The sequence below is a fragment of the Durio zibethinus genome, chromosome 11 (assembly GCF_047325235.1).
Source record: "Durio zibethinus cultivar Kanyao isolate XHJ-2024 chromosome 11, ASM4732523v1, whole genome shotgun sequence".
Lineage (NCBI taxonomy): Eukaryota > Viridiplantae > Streptophyta > Magnoliopsida > Malvales > Malvaceae > Durio > Durio zibethinus.
Genome location: NC_143172.1, coordinates 26,635,074 through 26,655,414, shown reverse-complemented (window position 1 = coordinate 26,655,414; position 20,341 = coordinate 26,635,074). Strand labels below are relative to the sequence as shown.

Sequence of the window (20,341 nt, the reverse complement as noted above, 5' to 3'; positions counted from 1 at the left end):
ATTTTATCTAATAATTATTTATTTATTATTATTTTTTCGTTTCAAAATAACTGTTCTCTATTAATTTTTTTGTCAAAGTAATTTTACTTTAATCTTATTTTTTGAAATATAATATTAGTTAAATTTTAAAAAATTTGAAACACAAAGTTTACAAATTTTATTTTTATTTTATTATTTTATTAAAAATAATAGATTAATTTGAAAAAAAATAAAAAATAATAATTTTAAGATAAAAAGAGTATATATTATACGTATATGATTCCATTCCAAAGATAATTTAAAGAAAAAAAGTTAGATGCATTATTTATTATCGTACTCCAACTTTTGACAAAGCAACTTTAGAAAAACATTAGACGGTCGAATCACCGTTGAAGTGCCAGAGATTTTGGTCGAAAGCCTTTTATTTGTGCACTTTTCCCTGGTTTATTTGATGTGATCCTCCATTATTGTCCTCGACCGTGGCTTTTTTTTTTATTATTTGAAAACAGAAGAACGACCAAGACTTCCGCGAAAGAGACTGGGAGAGTCCCACGCATTAGGAGGATGCAGTTGAGCTCAATCGACTCAATAAATTTGGTGAAACTAATAAACATGAAGATTAAATATTTATATTTTATAGTTTATTTTATAATTAAATGTATTAAAATATATTTAAAAGAACTTAATCTATATTTTCCGTACAATTAACTTTCCATCTCACTGTTTTCCAACCCAAATTCCACGTAAACGTGAAAATTTAAAATATAAATTGTGAAATGATATTAATATGATATAAATAAAATATATAAATATAAGATAATTTAAAATTTTAATAATTATTATATACAAATTTAATAAAATAAAAAATATATTTTAAAATTTTATATTGAGATAAATTATAATATATATATTTAAATATAATATAAATATATAAAGTTTAATATTTTACACTATATATATTATTAGATTTACTGTTCCCAGATCCCACGTCCTTCATATTCTCTCTCTCTCTATTTTTTTTTTTCCTTAAAGCGTTTCCTTCTTTAAGAAGTTTCCCTCGCCTTTGGGTTTCCACCATACACTGGAGTCTTCAGTTGACTGGAGAAACAAAGCCATAACACTCTTTGCTTTGCTCTCTCTGTCTGTCTCTTTCTTACCTTCATTTTTCTCCGAAAAAAGTACAGTGTTTGCAATGGCTACGCCTAGAGAACACATTGAGCAAATCAGAAAAAAAAAGTTCTCAATCGGAGGAGAACCCAACCCTTTGACTGAGGACCTTCATCAAGCTGTTAGGAACTTGTCTGCTGAGCTTTATACCAAAGATGTCCATTTCCTTATGGAACTCATCCAGGTCTACTCTCTAGTCTCTCCTCCATTTTTGTTAGAAATATTTTTGTTTTGCATCCAAAACAAAAATCAAATACAAAAACGTTAATGCTGTATAAAAGGGTATTTTTACACCGGTAAGAAAGTGACAAAACATGTAAGAATCCTAGTCGAATGTTGGGTTATAATCTTTTTTATAACCTCATTTTCTGTTTTTTTTTTTTGTTTTTTGTTTTCTTATGTCTATTAACGTAAGGAAATTTTGATCATCAGAATGCTGAAGACAACGAGTACTTGGAAGGGGTGGACCCATCGCTCGAGTTTGTCATAACCTCTCGTGACATCACGGCTACAGGAGCTCCTGCAACATTGCTGATGTTCAATAACGAGAAGGGGTTTTCCTCGAAAAATATAGAGTCTATTTGCAGTATTGGACGTTCCACCAAGAAAGGCAACAGGAAAAGTGGTTATATTGGGGAGAAAGGTATGCTTGCCTCTTCTAACTTTTAACTTATTTGGCTGTTTGCATTTTCCTCTCATCAACTCTTCACACCACCACACTCAACACACAAAAACATATCTCTTTTTGTAGTTGCCTAAGTTGGTTATCGAAACATGTAGGGAAACTTCCAGCACTTCGACTAGTCCAAGTTCTAGTATTAACTGAAAGTCAAAGCAAAGTAAAATAGCTTATATGCTTTGAGCAAGGCTTGGACATCTCATAAATATAGGGAGTTTGAAGGATAAAAGTTAATACTAAGAAATTTCAAAGATACCAACATTTTGGAACTGCAGATTGTCATCACTTCCAAGAATTGTCATCACTTCCAAGAATTGTCATCACTTCCAAGAAGCTTTGACAATGAAAAAAATGAAAGTAGCATACTGTTATGTGTTTCTTGTTATTTAAAGATGTATTATGTTTTCTTTGCAGGAATTGGGTTCAAGAGTGTCTTTCTGATCAGTGCTCAGCCTTACATATTCAGCAATGGCTATCAGATACGGTTCAATGAAGCGCCTTGTCCCCACTGCAGTCTTGGCTATATTGTTCCTGAGTGGGTTGGGGAGAACCCAACTCTTGCTGACATTAGAAGGGTATATGGTTCATGTTCTGCCCTTCCAACCACGACAATTGTCCTGCCCCTGAAGCCTGACAAGGTCAAGCCTGTGAAGCAGCAGCTCTCAAGTGTTCATCCTGAAGTATTGCTATTCCTTTCGAAGATCAAGTGTCTTTCTGTGAGGGAAGACAACATGGATCCCAGGCTCAATACTGTAAGTGCAATAGCTATTACAAGCGAGACTAATTTTGTGACGAGGAAGAACATTGATGCAGAGTCCTATACTCTCCGTCTTTCTGCTGAGGAAAAGTGCAATAAGTTTGGAAGAGAATGCAGCTACTATATGTGGAAGCAGAAGTTTCCAGTTAGGCTGGAAAACAAAGTGGAAAGGAGAATGGATGTTGAAGAGTTGGTGATCACATTGGCTTTTCCAAATGAAGAGCGTCTTCATAGAGGAATGACCTTACCTGGGGTCTATGCGTTTCTTCCAACAGAGATGGTGACCAACTTACCCTTCATAATTCAAGCAGATTTTGTTTTGTCATCATCAAGGGAAACAATACTTTTGGACAACAAATGGAACCAAGGGATTCTTGATTGTGTGCCGTCTGCTTTTGTGAATGCATTCATCTCTCTGGTGAAAATGACAGAAGAGGCTCCAGTATCTAGTTTGCCCCGGATGTTCACTTTCTTGCCTGTCAACAGTTCCTCGTATCAGAATTTTAATGCCATTAGGGAATCTATAAGATTAAAACTGGTGGATGAAGATATTCTTCCAAGTGATGAGTCATGCACGGAGCAGAAGTTTTTTCATAAACCCAGTGAAGTTGGCAGAATTATGCCTGCTTTCTGGGATATTGTGAAGAAGGCTAGAAAGGAGAGGGTAGGCTTGCATAATCTGTCATCCCATGGGACATATGTCTTGCATTCTTCGTTTGATATTGTTGATTGTGATCACATTCTGAACTTTTTAGGAGTTCGAACAGTCAACATTGGATGGTATGCAAAGTGCATCCAGAGTTCTAATCTTGTATTGGGAGTTTCCGAGGGTGTTTATCTTGAGCTTCTTCTCTTCCTTGCTGAGAATTGGCAGAACATATTCGATGGTACTGACATCAGTTACATACCACTTGTTAAATATGTGGATTCTTGTGGATGTGTGTCTTTGTGCAGTATCAGTGAATCCACACGGGGAAGTCAGGGAGCAATATGCCGGTCATGTCAATTTTGTCATGTCTCATGGTTGATTGATTGGAATAGGGAATTCAGAGGTGTTGCCAACATTTTTTTTCTTCCCAAAAGCACTCAAGAAGCCATTCGTTCATGCTTTAAGAAAGAAACAGTTTTGGAATGGCTTGAAAAACAGGTGAAGGTTGTTGCCATAAGTGTATATCAGTATGCAGCATCTCTTATTGACCATCTCAGTGGCAAGCCAAAGCTTGTTATAACCTATGGTCACTTCTTATATCATTCATTCTGGAAGGACTTTGTAGTAGCAGCAGATGTTCGTTATTTGTGTGGCATCATGCCACTTGTGGATAACTACGGTAATGTGACTCTGACCGATAAGAGGAGGATTCTTGTTCCTTCCAGTGGAAGCAAATGGGCCAGTTTGATTGGTTCAAATCCTCTGAAAGCTGAAGGCTATGTTGAGTTAGGAGAAGACTACTTGCGTCCTGGAAATTTTGTTGGCCAAATCACACCTGAAAAGAAGCTCTTGGAGTTTCTTGGATCACATGTTGCAGTTTCAGATATCCCTTATCTATCGCCCCCTAATGCTGCCATTCCTGCTGTCTCTTCACCGCTTACAAAGGAAAACACTTTCTTGATGTTGGATTGGATTCAGTACATGAGAAATAGAGGAACAACAATTCCAGAGAAGTTTTTGACAAGCATAAAAAATGGAAACTGGCTGAAAGTCACCATAAATGGCTCTTCTGGCTACAAACCACCATCGCAATCATTTTTTTATTCCTCCTCATGGGGAAATATTTTGCAGAATGGATTCGTGTTTGTTGATATTCCACTAATTGATCAGAACTTCTATGGAGACAGAATAAGCAAGTATATGGAGGAGCTGAAAAAAATTGGAGTCATGTTTGAGTATGGAGAAGCATGTGCATTTATTGGGAAGCATCTTATGAGACTGGCGTCTTCATCAATGTTAAGTAAAGATCGTGTGCTTTCCATTCTTGGTCTCATCAGATATTTGAGGATGAAATTCCTCCCTCCTGATGACTTGATCTGCTCTATCAAGGAAGGAAGATGGCTAAATACATCTCATGGTTACAGATCCCCAGTAGGAGCTGTTTTGTTTGATGAGGAATGGAGAACAGCTATACAAATATGTGATGTTCCCTTCATTGATCAAACATTCTATGGTGACGAAATCCTTTGCTTCAAAACAGAACTCAGGTTGCTTGGCGTTATAGTTGGCTTCAGCAGAAGGCTTGTCATGGAAAACTTGAAATCATCTTCAAGCTTGACCTCTTTGACAGCCGATGCTTTTCTTTTATTGCTGGAATGTATGCATTATTCAAATTCATCTGAGAGCCTTGTTACAACACTCAAAAATGTGAAGTGTTTGAAGACAAATCTTGGTTTCAAACCTCCGTCTGAATGCTTTCTATTTGATAATGAATGGGGTTGTCTTCTACAGGTTTTCGGTTTTTTCCCAATAATTGAACAAGCTTACTATGGAAGTGCCATCTCCTCTTACAAAAATGAGTTGAAGAGATTGGGTGCTGTTGTGGATTTTGAGACAGCAGTCAAATCTTTTGCTAGCAGTTTCAGGCAACAGGCATCGGTATCCTCTATTACAAAAGATAATGTTTTGTCATTTCTGTCATGCTATAGACAACTGAAGGGAACATCCCATAAGTTTCCCTCTGACTTGAAGAGTTGCATCCATGAAGTGAAGTGGTTGCGGACTCGGCTTGGTGATTTCAGGTCACCAAGAGATTGCATCCTCTTTGGTCCGATGTGGGAATCCATCTCTCAAATTACTCTCCTTCCTTTTATTGATGATAGTGACAATTACTACGGAAAGGACATTCACAAGTATAGAAATGAGTTGAAGAGCATTGGAGTAGTTGTTGAATTCAAAAGTGGTGTCAAGTTTGTGCCTTCTTGTCTCTATTTTCCTCCAAGTACTCCCGCAACTGCACTTGCATTGCTCAAATGCATGGGAATTTTGTTGGAAGACAAGAATTACACCTTCTCAGAATCTTTTTTGAAAAAAGTTTCACAAAAATGGTTGAAAACCTATGCTGGTTATAGGAGCCCAGGTAATAGCTTATTGTTTGATGGGAGATCAGACTTGAAGCCAACAGATGGACCATTCATTGATGAAGGGTTTTATGGTTCTGAGGTTAGAATGTACAGAAAAGAACTAGAGTCAATAGGAGTTACTGTTGATATTAAGAGGGGAAGCGCATTGATAGCCAGCCACCTTGATTTCCAATCTGATTTTGCCACAATCATTCGAATATACAAGTTCTTGGCAAAAGTAGAATGGGTGCCTGATAGTGAAGCTTCACCGAAAATCTGGATCCCTGATGGAAATCAAAATGGAAGGTGGGTCAAACCTGATGCATGTGTTCTACATGATAAAGATGGTCTCTTTGGTTTGCAGTTGAATGTATTGGAGAAACACTATAAGAACAAAGTGCCGCTGCAGTTTTTCTCTGGTGCATTTGGTGTCAAATCAAATCCTTCACTTGATGATTATTGCAAACTTTGGAAGGGTTGGGAAACTTCAGGACACCGATTGTCACATGACGAGTGTTGTGCATTCTGGAGGTTTGTAATGCAGCACAAGAGTTCAAAGAACGAGCAAATTCTTTCTGAAAGTTTGGTAAAGGTTCCTGTGGATTCAGGTTCGGGTGGGATTATGTTATTTGACAAGAATGATGTGTTTATTGCTGATGACCTTCAACTTAAGGATCTTTTTGTCCAATCCTCTTCTCGTCCACTATTTGTCTGGTATCCTCAGCCAAGCTTGCCTTTTTTGCCTCGGACTATGCTGTTTGAATTATACAGAAAAATTGGGGTTCGCTTGATCTCTGAGATTGTACAGAAGAAAGAATTATCCTTGACTAATGGCTTGGAACTTAAGCAGGTCAATCTTAGAGATGTTATGATTGGAAAAGAGCTGGTTCGGCTTATTCTTGGCTTTTTAGCAGGTTCTTCCATAAAAATGGAAGCTGACAAAAGGCATGAAGCTGTTCAGTGCCTCCTCAATCTCACTGTCCTTGAGACTTTAGAACCAGTTGCAGTGGGATATACTTTGTTGTTATCTTCAGGTGAAACCCTAGAAGTTAGAGCTAGTCGAATGATACGTTGGGACAGAGAGAGCTCAAAGCTTTTCACTCAGAAGATGGACGAGTCTGCTGGGCAAAAGAATCTCCTTGAATTTGCTACTTATTTTTCTGAAGCAATTGCTGAAGGGGTACTCTGGGAAAAGGAAGATCAGATTAGTTCACTCTCTGAGCTAATCAAACTGGCCTTCCTTCTAAAATTCAACGAAGAAGCAGTTGATTTCTTGATGAAATCCAAGAATTTGCAAGTTTTTGTGGAGGACGAGGAATTCATTTCTGCTGCCGCCTTATCTAATGAATAAAGGTTATGGTATGAACTAGTAATATTTTGGAATTTACATGTATGCGCTGTTTTCATCCCACCCCACATTTTCCCTTTATTTTCTCTTTCTGTCGCGAGTTTTTATGTGTTTTAAAGCATAGCCTGTGAAATATATGCTCGTGTGTGACCTTAATGTTGATATAACTGTAAGAACTGGTTTGCGATGACTATAGATATATATATATATATATATATATATATTTATGTACTGTTTGTTATAACCTGTTCTGTCTATGTTTCTATTCGATGCCTTTTTCTTTTATTTTAACCCAAGGGTGGGTTCATTTGTTTGCATGATGCGCAAGAGTGGGACATATTTGCATGATGAGCATTTAAGTTGTTATTCCTCCTTCGTTTTGGAGGAGTCTTTCCAGATTTCATGCTTTAGAACAGATGCACGAGGCTAGACCAACCATTGTATTCAGGCGTACTAGTTTCTTCCTCTTTATAAATGAACAGATAATGCAAGAGAACTTGATGCTAAAGATTTATCAATGTTGCACGGCTTTGAGCATAATGGCTTTGAATGGGATTAAGAAATCTCCAAATTGCTCATTAAATATTATACGATTTCATCGGCTTTGTTGTTCATATGTAAAATTCAGAAGGCAAAAGAGAAGAAAACCTCAAGGATCAGGTGAAACAATGTTCTCAGTTGCATCTATGATTCCATGCCACTGAAAGACATTATATGAGCTCTCATGTCTCATGTCTAAAAGAATATTTTCACAGTTCAATCTACATCTCCATCTATGATCAACTTGTAAAAGCTATCTGCTCCATATTCCTATGAGGTGATGAACTTCGAGGAACAGTTTTTGAATAGGTTTAATTTCTATTTGTTTATTAAATTTTAATAAACAATCATGAATAATATTTTAAAGTTCATTAATTAACTAAACAGAATAACAAAATATTAATATGAAAAAATTCATTCATTTTTTATTTGTTTGTATCTTGAGATGTAAATTAATAAGGCGTCCGACGAGTAATTTATAAATGGTTATGAACAATTGTTCAAGACTAATTAATTAAACAGTTAGACCATAAATAGATTAAAGTTTGGTCATTGTGGATTTGTTTATATCCCTACGTATAATCTATTACATTGAGTTTCACTATTTGACGCGTACAGTTCCTACTTTAGCAAAAGATTAAAATTACAGAAATTGTAAAAGAACAAAGGAAAAGATTTAGGAGATAGGAATAAGCTCTCTTCATTTACATTTAGCGTAATAATCTACCTAGCTGATTTTGTAGCAATCAAACGGCGAGAAATCTCGTGACCACCACAAGATGGATAATAGCATGATTTAACTTTGAGGAAGTTCTTTACAGGTTTTCCCGTAGGTATCACCCTCCTAAATCTCATTCCTTTCCTTCCTCTCTTCTTCATCTTCGTTGCCAGTTCCTGAAGTAAGAACAAACACGCACAGAATTTCATCAGATATCAGCTTTTGTTTGATTTCATGCTCTATATATGTTTTTTTATGTACGTAAATGACAATGCCAGCTAGAAAATTTGATACCCTTTGTTTTTTTTTTTTTTCTTTTTTCCTTTTTACAGAAACTCATTAACTACCTCAGTGGATTTTTGGCGTTCAACAATCTTAGCAGCCTCGATATCGGTATCACTCAATGACCTTCTGTTCTTGATATCATCTTTGCCTGTATGCATTGCATCAATGGTAGGTGGAAAATATTATCTAATCTGTTTTTGAGATACGGTTGCCTCATTTATTGCATTGATTGATAGAATGTAAAATACAGATAAAAATGAATCATAATTCATTCCTGAAAAGTGAAAAATACTCACCATCATCATCAGTAAGGTAACATCTGAAACTCGGTGATCCTTGAAAGGTAAGAGGGCCTTCATTGTGATCCCTTCCATATTCTTTAACTGCCTGTTTATGTTTTGTTTCGTCCAAGGCCAGCTTTTCCATGGTGGTGGCCACAGCCTCTACTACCTTCTCCCTCTCATCTTTGGCATTGTCATTATCCTTATTATCCTGTTCTACGCTTTTCTCTTGAGCTATAGCCTCCTTATCTGAAAAGATTTTGTCAGGCACGGTTGGCTCTGGTACTACCTTGGCAGACTTCATGCTATCATCATCAGGCTCCGGGGATGATTCAGTACTTTTTCCGTCATCCACATAATCATCCTTGAGCAGCTTTTTTTTGGAAAGAGTCGTCCCTGTCCTGCGTCTTCTAATCTCCTCCAGCTTTCGGCTGAAGATAGGAGGCAGTTTAGGCATCATTTCCATTTTCTGCTGGCCTGGCCTTGACGCATTACTCCCCATTACTAATTAATCAAAAGGAAAGATGGAAAACACAGGCTGGAGAGAGATGGGGACAAGAAGCCAAATGGATGGTCAAGGAAGGAAGGTTTCCACTTTTCAATACTTGGAAGGGCAAGGATTATTTGAACTTATAAAAGGGTTCAAAGGTTGTTAGGCAAACAACATGAAAAATGTATTAACTCTGATATTATATTTACAGTTGTTAATAGAACAACATATACCTTTGATTATTTGTTTCATAGCTTGGTCTTATCTTGAATCTATGGAAAATTTACTATTTTTATCATGCTACTATGCTGATTATACGTTGTCAATTCATTAAGAGCCAACTCTTTTTTTTTTCTTTCTTTGAATGACATATTATTTCATGAAACAACCTTTGACGAGATATAGACAGTTGATATGGTTGTATATTGGATAAGTGACTAACCGTTTGCTATTATTGGCATGGTGAGAGGTCAGAACTCAGAACCCAGATTCTTCATTTCGTACATAGTAGTATATGATGAAACAACGCCACCATAGCGTGGTGATCATTCAAATGAAGCACTACTCCACTAGAAATCTGCGAATCACACGGGGGATGAACAATATTTCAGTGTAAACTTAGCTCTCCAAGATCTGCTTGACCGTCGCTGACGTTGCAGATTAGAATACCATCATGAAGACGAATTCAATCTCTAGGTCCCCAAGTCCCAATGGACTCACGACACCTCAATTGTTTTGAAATTTTATCATGATACATAAGTAAAAGTTTAAATCTAAATTTGTGATATATTTTTTATGAAATAAAATCATGAAAATTTTAAATTAAAATGAATAATTTCTCGCAGTTACGATTGATATGAATTTTTATAAATATTATTAAAATAATCACTAATCAAACAAAAACTAAATTTTACACTGTAAGAATCACTTTTAAAATCTCAAAAAAATTAAATATTATCTTTAGTATGATTTTGATTATGTGATTTTATGCGTACTTTATGTTGGACTTAATAAGAACGTTAAATTTTAACATGAAAAATTTATGACATTTAATTTTATATTAGAATATTTTAAAAATATGTTATGATATAACAATAAAAATTTTGAGATATTTTTTATGAGATAAAACTATGAAATATTCAAGTCAAAACGAATAATAACTCTGATATTAAAGCTCAATAAAAATTGCTCTCCTTCTCCAAAACACGTATTCTTTGCTCTAAGTATATATCCTCTAAAATTATAAACAGTACTACGACTACTATTATTCATTTTCAAGAAATAATTGGATAAGCTATGAGTATTTGGCTCATAGATCGGTAATATTCTTTTCATTTTCTTGAAGGCAATATCTAAATATGAGTAATATTATTACATAAACCGGTTTCTTTACTTACAAGTTATGCATGCATATATTGAACTTGGACTACAATAATTTTGCTAAATTCAACTTGAATCGGCTATATACTTTTCGGCTTCGAATCCACTTTCACAAATAAAAGTGGTGGGCGTTTTTTCTTTATTAAGAATCACAAAATCAGGAAAGAAGCTGAAGTGAATCCCATGTGCATCAGATACTCTTTCCTTTTACTTTCTGTTGCTTTAATTTATCCCCAAAGAATTTTTTCCCTTCTTTATGCAAAGTTGACATATTACATATATATAAATGTATGCTTCTTTTATTCCCTTCTCATTTCGTTTTCCCGGGGTGGAAAATGAATTACCTTTTCATAAAAGGTTCTTGGAAGGACTGATTCTTTCTTCTTACTATTATTTTTCTTTTATCATATTATATTCTATAATATATAGTTTTCAAAAGTCAATATTAATGCACTCTTTTTTTTTATCACTATTCTTCTTTTAATCACTCAGCAAAGAGACTGTTGGCGATATTGATGCACTTTAATACTTGGTTACGTAACAATATATTATATTAACAGCATAATAGGAGAGAAAACACCAGCCTAATTAACATGCTTTTAGCTCTGATCAGTGCTTTAACAATTTATAATGTTCAAAATACAATATTGCAGCTGCTACTTTCTTCAACGTTCTCTTCTCCAATTGAAGAAACCTCAGTGATACTGCTACTGATCGAACTTGAAGAAGACGAGGAAGATAACACATCTGTTATGCGAGCTTTTTCTCTCATAAAATCAAAGATTTTTGGCTCATGATGAACAGCCACTGCCATAGTTTTTTTCACTTCCTTGTTATCATTGCAACAACTCTGAATAACCTCTTCCTCGGTACTTTTCTTAGTTCTTTTCTTCAAAAATATATGACAGAGAACCCATTTATCCATGTGATGATTCAAGTAGTTCTGCAGAACATATTAAATTAAACCATTGAAGTTAAAACAATATATATCAAAAGCTGGAAAATTGGATATATAGATGTAGCTATATGATCTAGACTTGCCTGGATTATTGGGTTCTTTGCCAGTGGAGAGTTGCAATCTTTGTTTGTTACAGTAACTAGACGATATTCATGCATGATCCAATCAGTTCTAGACCCATGTGGAGGCTTCCCCATGTGAAAAACTAGAGTTTTCCTCATCCCTGCTATTTGATTTCTCCTTGATATGATTTGTTTGTCTAACCCGGTTGCCTTCCAATAACCAGAAGCTGTCGCTCTGTTGATTCGGTTCCCGGTTTTATACTTGGCTTCCTTACTGCTAAAAAAATACCTCTCTTGCTCCAACTCACCTACAGAAGTTAACAAGTAGAATTAATTTGCTGTCCAACTATGAACTATTTGCATGTTTCCTGTTCCACAATTTCCATATACAAACAATGTCTTAACTCTTAACCATCCATGGTTTAACTTGCAATTATGCTGTGACAATGCATGCAAATGATAGACGCAACTTCTATATATACGTGAGAGCTAATATATTGGAACAGTTTTCCAGTTTCCACTAACCTGGCAAATCCCAGGGATCATAATTGCAAAAATTAAGCTCAGGAATGATTGAAGCAGGCAAAGGGAGGGAAAAAACCTTGCATTTCAAGTACTGAAACACAAGCTCTTCATCTGTTGGTTGGAAGCGAAAGCCAGGCGGCAATTTGGTCACTCCATCTCTAACAAAATTGAGCTGCTTGTTCATCTCGAAATTGATCAACAGCCCTAGATTTCCCTTGAAGGTTGAGAGTTTCTTCTGTCAACTCAAGATGAGGCAAATGCGAATTTATAACTAAAATAAGAAAGAAAACAAATTAATGGGCCCTGATTGACAGATTCGGTAAAGTATATCAAATCAAATAAATAAACTTTTCTTAAAGAGATAGGTAATAGCATGTGCTTTTTCAATGCTAATGGTGCCATCTTTATTCATTTTCAAACATAGAGGGTAAATGACATTTTCTTTTAATGTTTGGAATTATTAAATATGATTTATGGGCAAGTTTATTTTGCATTATATGATTTTTTATATTTAAAAATATCAAAATATCGTTAATATTATATGTGATCACACACATATATATATATATATAAACGAAAAATTTAAAAAAAAAAGAGAAAAATGGAATTCACCTCATAAAGTGAACAAATTATTTGAGTTAAATCCAAAATTTGAAAAGTGAACGAATAATTTAGGTTAAATCCGAAATTCAAAACAACTAAATATAGCATTAATGTTGGCATGCATTTCTATGTAGATGGAGGATTAAATGCTCGGAGTTTGACAGCAAAATAAGTGGTACTACACCTACGATGTGCTACACTTTTTCTTAAACTTGTAGGGTTTCAGAATTAAAGAAAGCTATTCTCCATAGCCTTTTAACCATTGAGATGCAAAATTTCACACTTGGTCCCTTCTAAATTTGATAGAATGGACCCCATTCCTGTTTACGTATCAAATGGACATAAGTTATAAAAAAAATATGGTTATATTTTATGTATAAGATAATAGTTAGAATTGAGTAATAATTATTTTATTTTATATTTGATTTATATTTTTAAAAAATAATTATAAGGAAGATTAACCGTTTTGTTGGTATAAAATAATTTATTTTTATAAAATAGAGAGAATTTTTTTAATTTATGGGATTGAATTTATATATTTTATTATATTTTTAAAAATTACATTAATAATTTAAATTATATAAATTTTGAGAAAAAATATTTTTTATTAATAAATAAATTATTTTATCTTAATTTTTACATATATCAAATACAAGATAGTATAATATTATTTAATTTAATACTAATCATAATATCATTTTATTTTAACATATCATAATTTTATTTATCAAACACACCCATATATCTAGGGTTATATATCAATTTGATTATTTATTTTTAATTCAATTTCAAAGTCCTTTAAAGAAAATTCTATTTGAAAGTAAATTTCGACATAATTTGTTAATAATTATGTGGTTTGTTAATAAAGTACTAAATTTTTAATTTTAATTATTAAAATTTAAATTCTGATAATTTTAAATATAAAAAATTTAATATTATTCAATTATTTAAACTTACTATTAATATTGTACTTGAAATTTCATAAAATATACTATGAATATTATATCATGTATAACTTTGTATGTTTATATATATATAAATAATCACATTTTGAATATAAAAAATCTATTTATATATTATTATTATTATTATTATTATTAAAAGATAACACATTGTCTTTTCAAATTAGAATTTTTACTAAAATTCCACTCCATCTTTACCCTTGAAACGTATGTATTTAATATATAGTTCAGAACGGGTATGTATCATTTAGGAACAATATATGAGCATGTAGCAAACATGGTTTCACTATCTTTGGGTTACAAAATTACCAAGTGAACATTATTATTATTATTATTATTATTATTATTATTTTAGTTCTTTGAAATAGCTAACCATATGCTTAGTATTAATTTTACAAGTGGACTTAATATTTTTCAATATATGTATATTTATTAATCCAGATGTAAAAGATAAGAACAAATAAACTATAAAGCATCAATATCATATATATACTTTTATAATCATGTTAATTTTTTTACCACTTCTTTTTTGAGGATTCATATACATACATACATACATATATATATATATATTTACACCCATATAAGTATTACACTATTTTTTTTTTATCTTTTGATCAAAATTAAATACATTATACTTATCCTTAGCCATTTTGACTTAAAGGTAAAAAACATTGTAACACTTATACTGATGTAAATATATCTCTCCTTTTATATATATATATATATATATATATATATATATATTGATTTTTTAGATTGCGGTTGAAATTCGAATGGGACACCTTTAATTTTGGAGTCGATTCCAATTCCACTGAACTAATGTTTATATATATATATATATATATATATATATATATATATATATATTCTTTTGTTCTTTGACTGGTCTTAATTTCCCATCCAGTTCCAGGTTGCTTACTCTCTGTGGTTTGAATTGGCAAGTTCCAACAATATTATTACTTTGCTAATAATTAATATCCAATGGCAGCATGGGCAGCAGTTGAGATTAAAAAGTTACTTAATGTGTAAGTTTCAAACTAGACGCCAGTGCTCTATTTCTTTAATTTGCTTCTTTTTAATTAATCTCATTTCCCTCTTCTCTTCTTTTATAAGTGCTTCAGTCAGTAAGGCTTTCAATCTCCATCGATCTTTTGTTGTTAATAACATGAACTCCATTGCTAAAGGAGCATCATTTAATTTAAGCTTTTCGACTTTTTCAGGTTCTAGCTATTCTGGCTTTTCCTTAAATAAATGTACATTATATGGAATATTGTGTTTAATAAATTAGAATGAGACCGATACGTTGTTTGTGTTAGGAAAATGGGGTTCAGTCCCATATAAGTGGTTTTGGACCAAGTAAAGGCCATGGGCCTTGATCTTTTATTTTACACAGAGCTCTAGCTACTTAATAAAAAAGAGGTGGGATTGTTTTAGGTGTGTGTCGACAACCAAGCAGAGAAAGAAAAAAAGTCAGGAAAAGCAGAGAGAGAAAAAAGAGAAGGGAGAGTTGGTTAAACGGAAGTCGATCCGTGGTCCGATTGAGTTGGAACCTTGTCAGGAGGTTTATGATTCAGAGTTATACATTCTAAACGGTGAAGAACGGGTTTGAAGCTCTCTAGGAACAAATCCAGGGTGTATTTGTTGAGTCACTTATTTGGTGAGATTTCTCCAATTGTTTCTCTAGTTGTTGATTAGCTCTAGTTTTAGCTAGAGAAGAACTTTGTATAACTATTATTTGATAGTGAAGATTTTTTCTGGTGGCCCGTGGTTTTTCCCTCTACACTGGAGGGTTTTCCACGTAAATCTTGGTGTGCTTTATTTTTCCTGCGCATTTGATTATTGATTGTTGTCTATTGCTTCTGTATTGTTGTGATTATTGCTTCAGGCGCAACAAGTGGTATCAGAGCGAGAGTTATTTTGAGACATCGATACAGAAGCAACCCAGGATAGAAGTAAATTTTGTTTGAGATCATGGAGGGTGATACAGGTTCCATGATAAAATTGACAGCATCAAATTATTCAATTTGGAAGCCTATGATGGAGGATCATCTATACTGCAAAGATTTGTATGAGCCAGTATTGGGTGATTCGGCTAAACCAGCAGATATGAAAGATGAAAGCTGAAAGAAGCTAAGTAGAAAGACGCTGGCTACAATCAGAAAATGGGTTGATATCAGCGTGTTTCATCATGTAGCGCAGGAGTCAGATGCTCACATTGTTTGAGAAAAATTGGCAGCATTGTATGAGAGAAAAACAGGTATGAATAAAGTTATGCTTGTTAAAAAGATTGCAACTTTACAGTACAGGGATGGACGATCTGTTACAGAGCACTTGAGTGATTTTCAAGATATATTTAATCGGATGACTACTATGGAACTTAAGATGAATGATGAAATGAAGGCATTATTTCTTTTGGGTTCATTGCCAGACAGTTGAAATACTCTAGTTGTGACTGTTCTTAATTCAGCTCCTGATTATAAGGTGACATTGGAGATGGTAAAGGACAGTATGCTTAATGAAGAAGCGAGACGAAAAGATGTAGACCCTGGGAATCAAGCTCTGGTCACAGAAAACAGAGGTAGAAACATCGTCAGAGGTCAGGACTCAAAAGGTCGTGATAAGTCTAAACATAGATCCAAGTTTAGAGGTAAAGTGAAGTGTTTCCATTGTGGTAAGACGGGTCATATAAAATGAAACTGTAGAATCTTGAAGCAAGAGCGAAAAGATAAGAAAGACAAGAGTTCAGATGATGGCAATGTTACAGCAGTGAATTCAGATAGTGATTCAGTTACTTTGATTTGTACACATGGTGATTGTAATCATGTTAGTGATCCCGACATTGAGTGGATAGTTGACACAGGAACGACATATCATTGTGTTCCTAAGAGAGAGTTGTTTACAACTTACAAAATATGAGACTTTGGTTGTACTAAGATGGGAAACAAGAGTGTGTCACAGATTGTTAGGATTGGTGATATTATTGTACAAACTAGTACAGGCTGCATGTTGACTTTGAGGGATGTCAGACACATTCCAGATATGAGAATGAACTTGCTTGCTATTAATGTCATTGATAAGAAGGGATATGAAAGCCGACAAAAGAATGGACATTGGAAGCTTCTCAAAAGATCTATGGTAGTTGTAAGGGGAAAACTATGCTACACAATGTATAAGACATGGATGCAATTGAACGGTAACCAGGTAAATACCGTTGAAAATGATGCTTCGGCAAACTTGTGGCACAGGAGGCTGGCACACATGAGTGAAAAAGGGTTACAGGTTTTGGTAAGGCACTTTCTCATTCTCTTGACCAAAGGTATGTCTCTCGATTCATGTGATTATTATTTGTTTGGTAAGCATCATAGAGTTTCTTTTCGTAAAAGTTCTCAGAGAAAAGAAAATAGATTGGAATTAATTTATTCTGACGTATGTGGTCCCATTGAGGTTGAGTCATTAGGTGGTAGCAGATATTTTGTTACTTTTATTGATGATGCTTCACGTAAGACTTGGGTGTATATGTTGAAATACAAAAGTCAGGTACTACAGTATTTTCAAAAATTTCATGCCATGGTTGAAAGGATGACAGGGTTACCCTTGAAGTGTATTCGAACTGATAATGGTGAGGAATACACATCTAAAGGCTTTGAAGAGTATTGCTCAAAGCATGGGATCAGGCATGAGAGGACAGAACCTGGAACACCGCAGCATAATGGTATAGCTGAAAGAATGAATCGCACAATTATGGAAAAAGTCAGATGTATGTTGAGGATGAAAAAATTACCAAAGTCATTCTGGGGTGAAGCAGTCAACACAGCTTATTATTTACTCAACAGGTCACCATCAGTTCCTTTGGGCTTTGATATTCCAAAAAGAGTGTGAACAAGGAAAGATGCTTCATACTCTCACTTGAAAGTTTTTGGGTGTAAAGCATTCATGCATGTACTGAAAGAGCAGAGATCAAAGCTTGACAGTAAAGCCACACAATGTGTGTTTATAAGATATGGTGATAAGGAATTTGGCTACAGGGTATGGGATCCAGTAAAGAGAAAGACAGTCAGAAGCAGAGATGTGGTCTTTCATGAAAAAGAAACTATAGCAGACCTTGAGAAAAATGAGAAGACTACACGAGTTACTGTTGAGTGTGATGTTTCAACACCAACAGAGATTTCACAAGAAAGAGCCACAGATGGTGAAAATGAGCCAGAAACAGAACTTGAGGATATGAATGAGCCAGCCACAGTTGGTGATGAGCCAGATGCTATTAGTTTTGAGCAGGAGGAGCAATCTTCTCTACCTGAGAGTACCTTCAGCATCAAGTGATGTAGAGTCTCAGCCCAGGAGATCTACTAGAGAGCGCAGGCCATCTACCAGGTATCCAAGTTCAGATTTTATTTTAGTTACCAGTGAAGGGAGCCAGAAAGCTTTCAAGATGTGCAGGCTACTCCGGATAGAGAGCACTGATTAAAAGCAATGAAAGAAGAGATGGAGTCATTGCGAAAGAATGGTATTTATGATCTTGTTAAACTTTCAACAGGGAAGAGGCCATTAAAGAATAAATGGGTGTTCAAGTTGAAAAAGGATGGTGACAAACTAGTGAGGTACAAAGCTCGATTAGTAGTAAAAGGTTTTTTTCAGAAACCAGGAATCGATTTTGATGAGATTTTTACTCCAGTTGTAAAAATGAGTTCTATTCGAGTGGTACTGGGATTGGCAGCTAGTTTGAATCTTGAGCTTGAGCAACTTGATGTTAAAATTGTATTTTTGCATGGTGATTTGTAGGAGGACATTTATATGAATCAGCCTGAGGGTTTTGAAGTGAAAGGGAAAGAGCACTTAGTTTGCAAATTGAAGAAAAGCTTGTATGGCTTGAAACAAGCTCCACGACAGTGGTACAAGAAGTTTGATTCTTTTATGGTGAGTCATAGCTATAAAAGAACAGCAACAGATTTTTGTGTGTATGTTAAACAATTCCCTAATGGTAATTTCATTATCCTATTATTATATGTTGATGATATGTTGATTGTAGGACAAGATGCTAGTATGGTTTACAGGTTGAAAGAACAATTGTCTAAGTCCTTTGATATGAAGGATTTAGGTCCAGCAAAATAGATTCTTGGTATGGACATTATTCGAGATAGGAGAGCTGGAAAGCTGTGGTTGTCACAGGAAAAGTATGTTGAACGAGTGCTTGGTAGATTCAACATGCAACATGCTAAATTAGTTAGCAGCTCACTTGCCAACCATTTTCATCTAAGTAAGAAATCTTGTCCAGTGTCTAAGGAAGAGCAACTAGCTATGTCTAGTATTCTTTATTCTTCTGCAGTCGGTTCTTTAATGTATCTTATGGTTTGTACAAGGCCTGACATTGCTCATGCAGTTGGTGTAGTGAGCAAATTTCTTTCTAATCCAGGGAAGGTTCACTGGAAAGTAGTAAAATGGATTTTTAGATATTTGATGGGTACTTCAAAAATGTGTTTGACTTATGGAGTTTCACAACCAATTCTAGAAGGGTTTACTGATGCTGACATGGCAGGCGATCTTGATGGTAGGAAATCTATTTCAGGGTATTTGTTCACTTTTGTAGGAGGAGCTGTATCTTGGCAGTCTAAGTTACAGAAATGTGTTGCTTTGTCAACTACAGAGGTTGAGTATATTACAGCAACTGAAGCATGTAAAGAAATGCTTTGGATGAAACGTTTTCTTCTTGAATTGGGGTTGAATCAGAAAGAGTATGTGGTATTTTGTGATAGCCAGAGTGATTTAGATTTGAGTAAAAATATCATGTACCATGCTAGAACAAAGCACATTGATGTTAGATATCATTGGTTACGTTCAGTGATTGAAGAACAACAGATGCTATTGAAAAAAGTCCATACTGATAAAAATGTGACAGATATGTTGACTAAGATACTTTTCAGGGAAAAGCTTGAGCTTTGCAGTAACTTGACCGGAATGAGTTCCCTGGCCAAGGTAAGTTCCAAATGAAACTGCTATGGTGATGAATCTCTTCCTAATGGGGCTGGAGGGGGAAATTGTTAGGAAAATGGGGTCCAGTCCCATATAAGTGGTTTTGGACCAAGTAAAGGCCATGGGCCTTGATCTTTTATTTTACACAGAACCCTAGCTACTTAATAAAAAAGAGGTGGGATTGTTTTAGGTGTGTGTCGACAACCAAGCAGAGAAAGAAGAAAAGCCAGGAAAAACAGAGAGAGAAAAAAGAGAAGGGAGAGTTGGTTAAACGGAAGTCGATCCGTGATCCGATTGAGTTGGAACCTTGTCAGGAGGTTTATGATTCAGAGTTATACATTCTGAACGGTGAAGATCGGGTTTGAAGCTCTCTAGGAACAAATCCAGGGTGTATTTGTTGAGTCACTTATTTGGTGAGATTTCTCCAATTGTTTCTCTAGTTGTTGATTAGCTCTAGTTTTAGCTAGAGAAGAACTTTGTATAACTATTATTTGATAGTGAAGATTTTTTCTGGTGGCCCGTGGTTTTTCCCTCTACACTAGAGGGTTTTCCACGTAAATCTTGGTGTGCTTTATTTTTCCTACGC

The 20,341-nt window shown here is 34.7% G+C and overlaps 3 protein-coding genes and 1 long non-coding RNA gene across 4 annotated transcripts; 2 read left to right on the top strand and 2 right to left on the bottom strand.

The window, feature by feature from the left end:
- Nucleotides 1-1,030: 1,030 nt before the first annotated feature.
- Nucleotides 1,031-7,225, top strand: LOC111290334 (uncharacterized). The gene is made up of 3 exons (XM_022881625.2): nucleotides 1,031-1,330; nucleotides 1,579-1,789; nucleotides 2,240-7,225. Exons 1-3 carry the CDS (start codon nucleotides 1,172-1,174, stop codon nucleotides 6,982-6,984), a joined length of 5,115 nt encoding a protein of 1,704 aa, XP_022737360.2. The 5' UTR covers nucleotides 1,031-1,171; the 3' UTR covers nucleotides 6,985-7,225.
- Nucleotides 7,226-8,073: 848 nt separating this feature from the next.
- On the bottom strand, nucleotides 8,074-9,854 carry LOC149516236 (uncharacterized). Its single transcript, XM_089768829.1, has 3 exons — nucleotides 8,821-9,854; nucleotides 8,587-8,672; nucleotides 8,074-8,415 (listed from the first exon to the last, which is right to left on the bottom strand). Exons 1-3 carry the CDS (start codon nucleotides 9,305-9,307, stop codon nucleotides 8,245-8,247), a joined length of 744 nt encoding a protein of 247 aa, XP_089624955.1. The 5' UTR covers nucleotides 9,308-9,854; the 3' UTR covers nucleotides 8,074-8,244.
- Nucleotides 8,551-9,205, top strand: LOC149516237 (uncharacterized). Its single transcript, XR_016346708.1, has 3 exons — nucleotides 8,551-8,692; nucleotides 8,775-8,867; nucleotides 9,073-9,205. It is a non-coding gene; the product is annotated as an uncharacterized LOC149516237 (long non-coding RNA).
- Nucleotides 9,855-11,206: 1,352 nt separating the features above from the next.
- On the bottom strand, nucleotides 11,207-12,497 carry LOC111290978 (NAC domain-containing protein 83-like). Its single transcript, XM_022882501.2, has 3 exons — nucleotides 12,221-12,497; nucleotides 11,717-12,003; nucleotides 11,207-11,618 (listed from the first exon to the last, which is right to left on the bottom strand). The coding sequence occupies exons 1-3, from the start codon at nucleotides 12,402-12,404 to the stop codon at nucleotides 11,310-11,312; spliced, it is 780 nt and encodes a 259-aa protein (XP_022738236.1). The 5' UTR covers nucleotides 12,405-12,497; the 3' UTR covers nucleotides 11,207-11,309.
- Nucleotides 12,498-20,341: the final 7,844 nt, after the last annotated feature.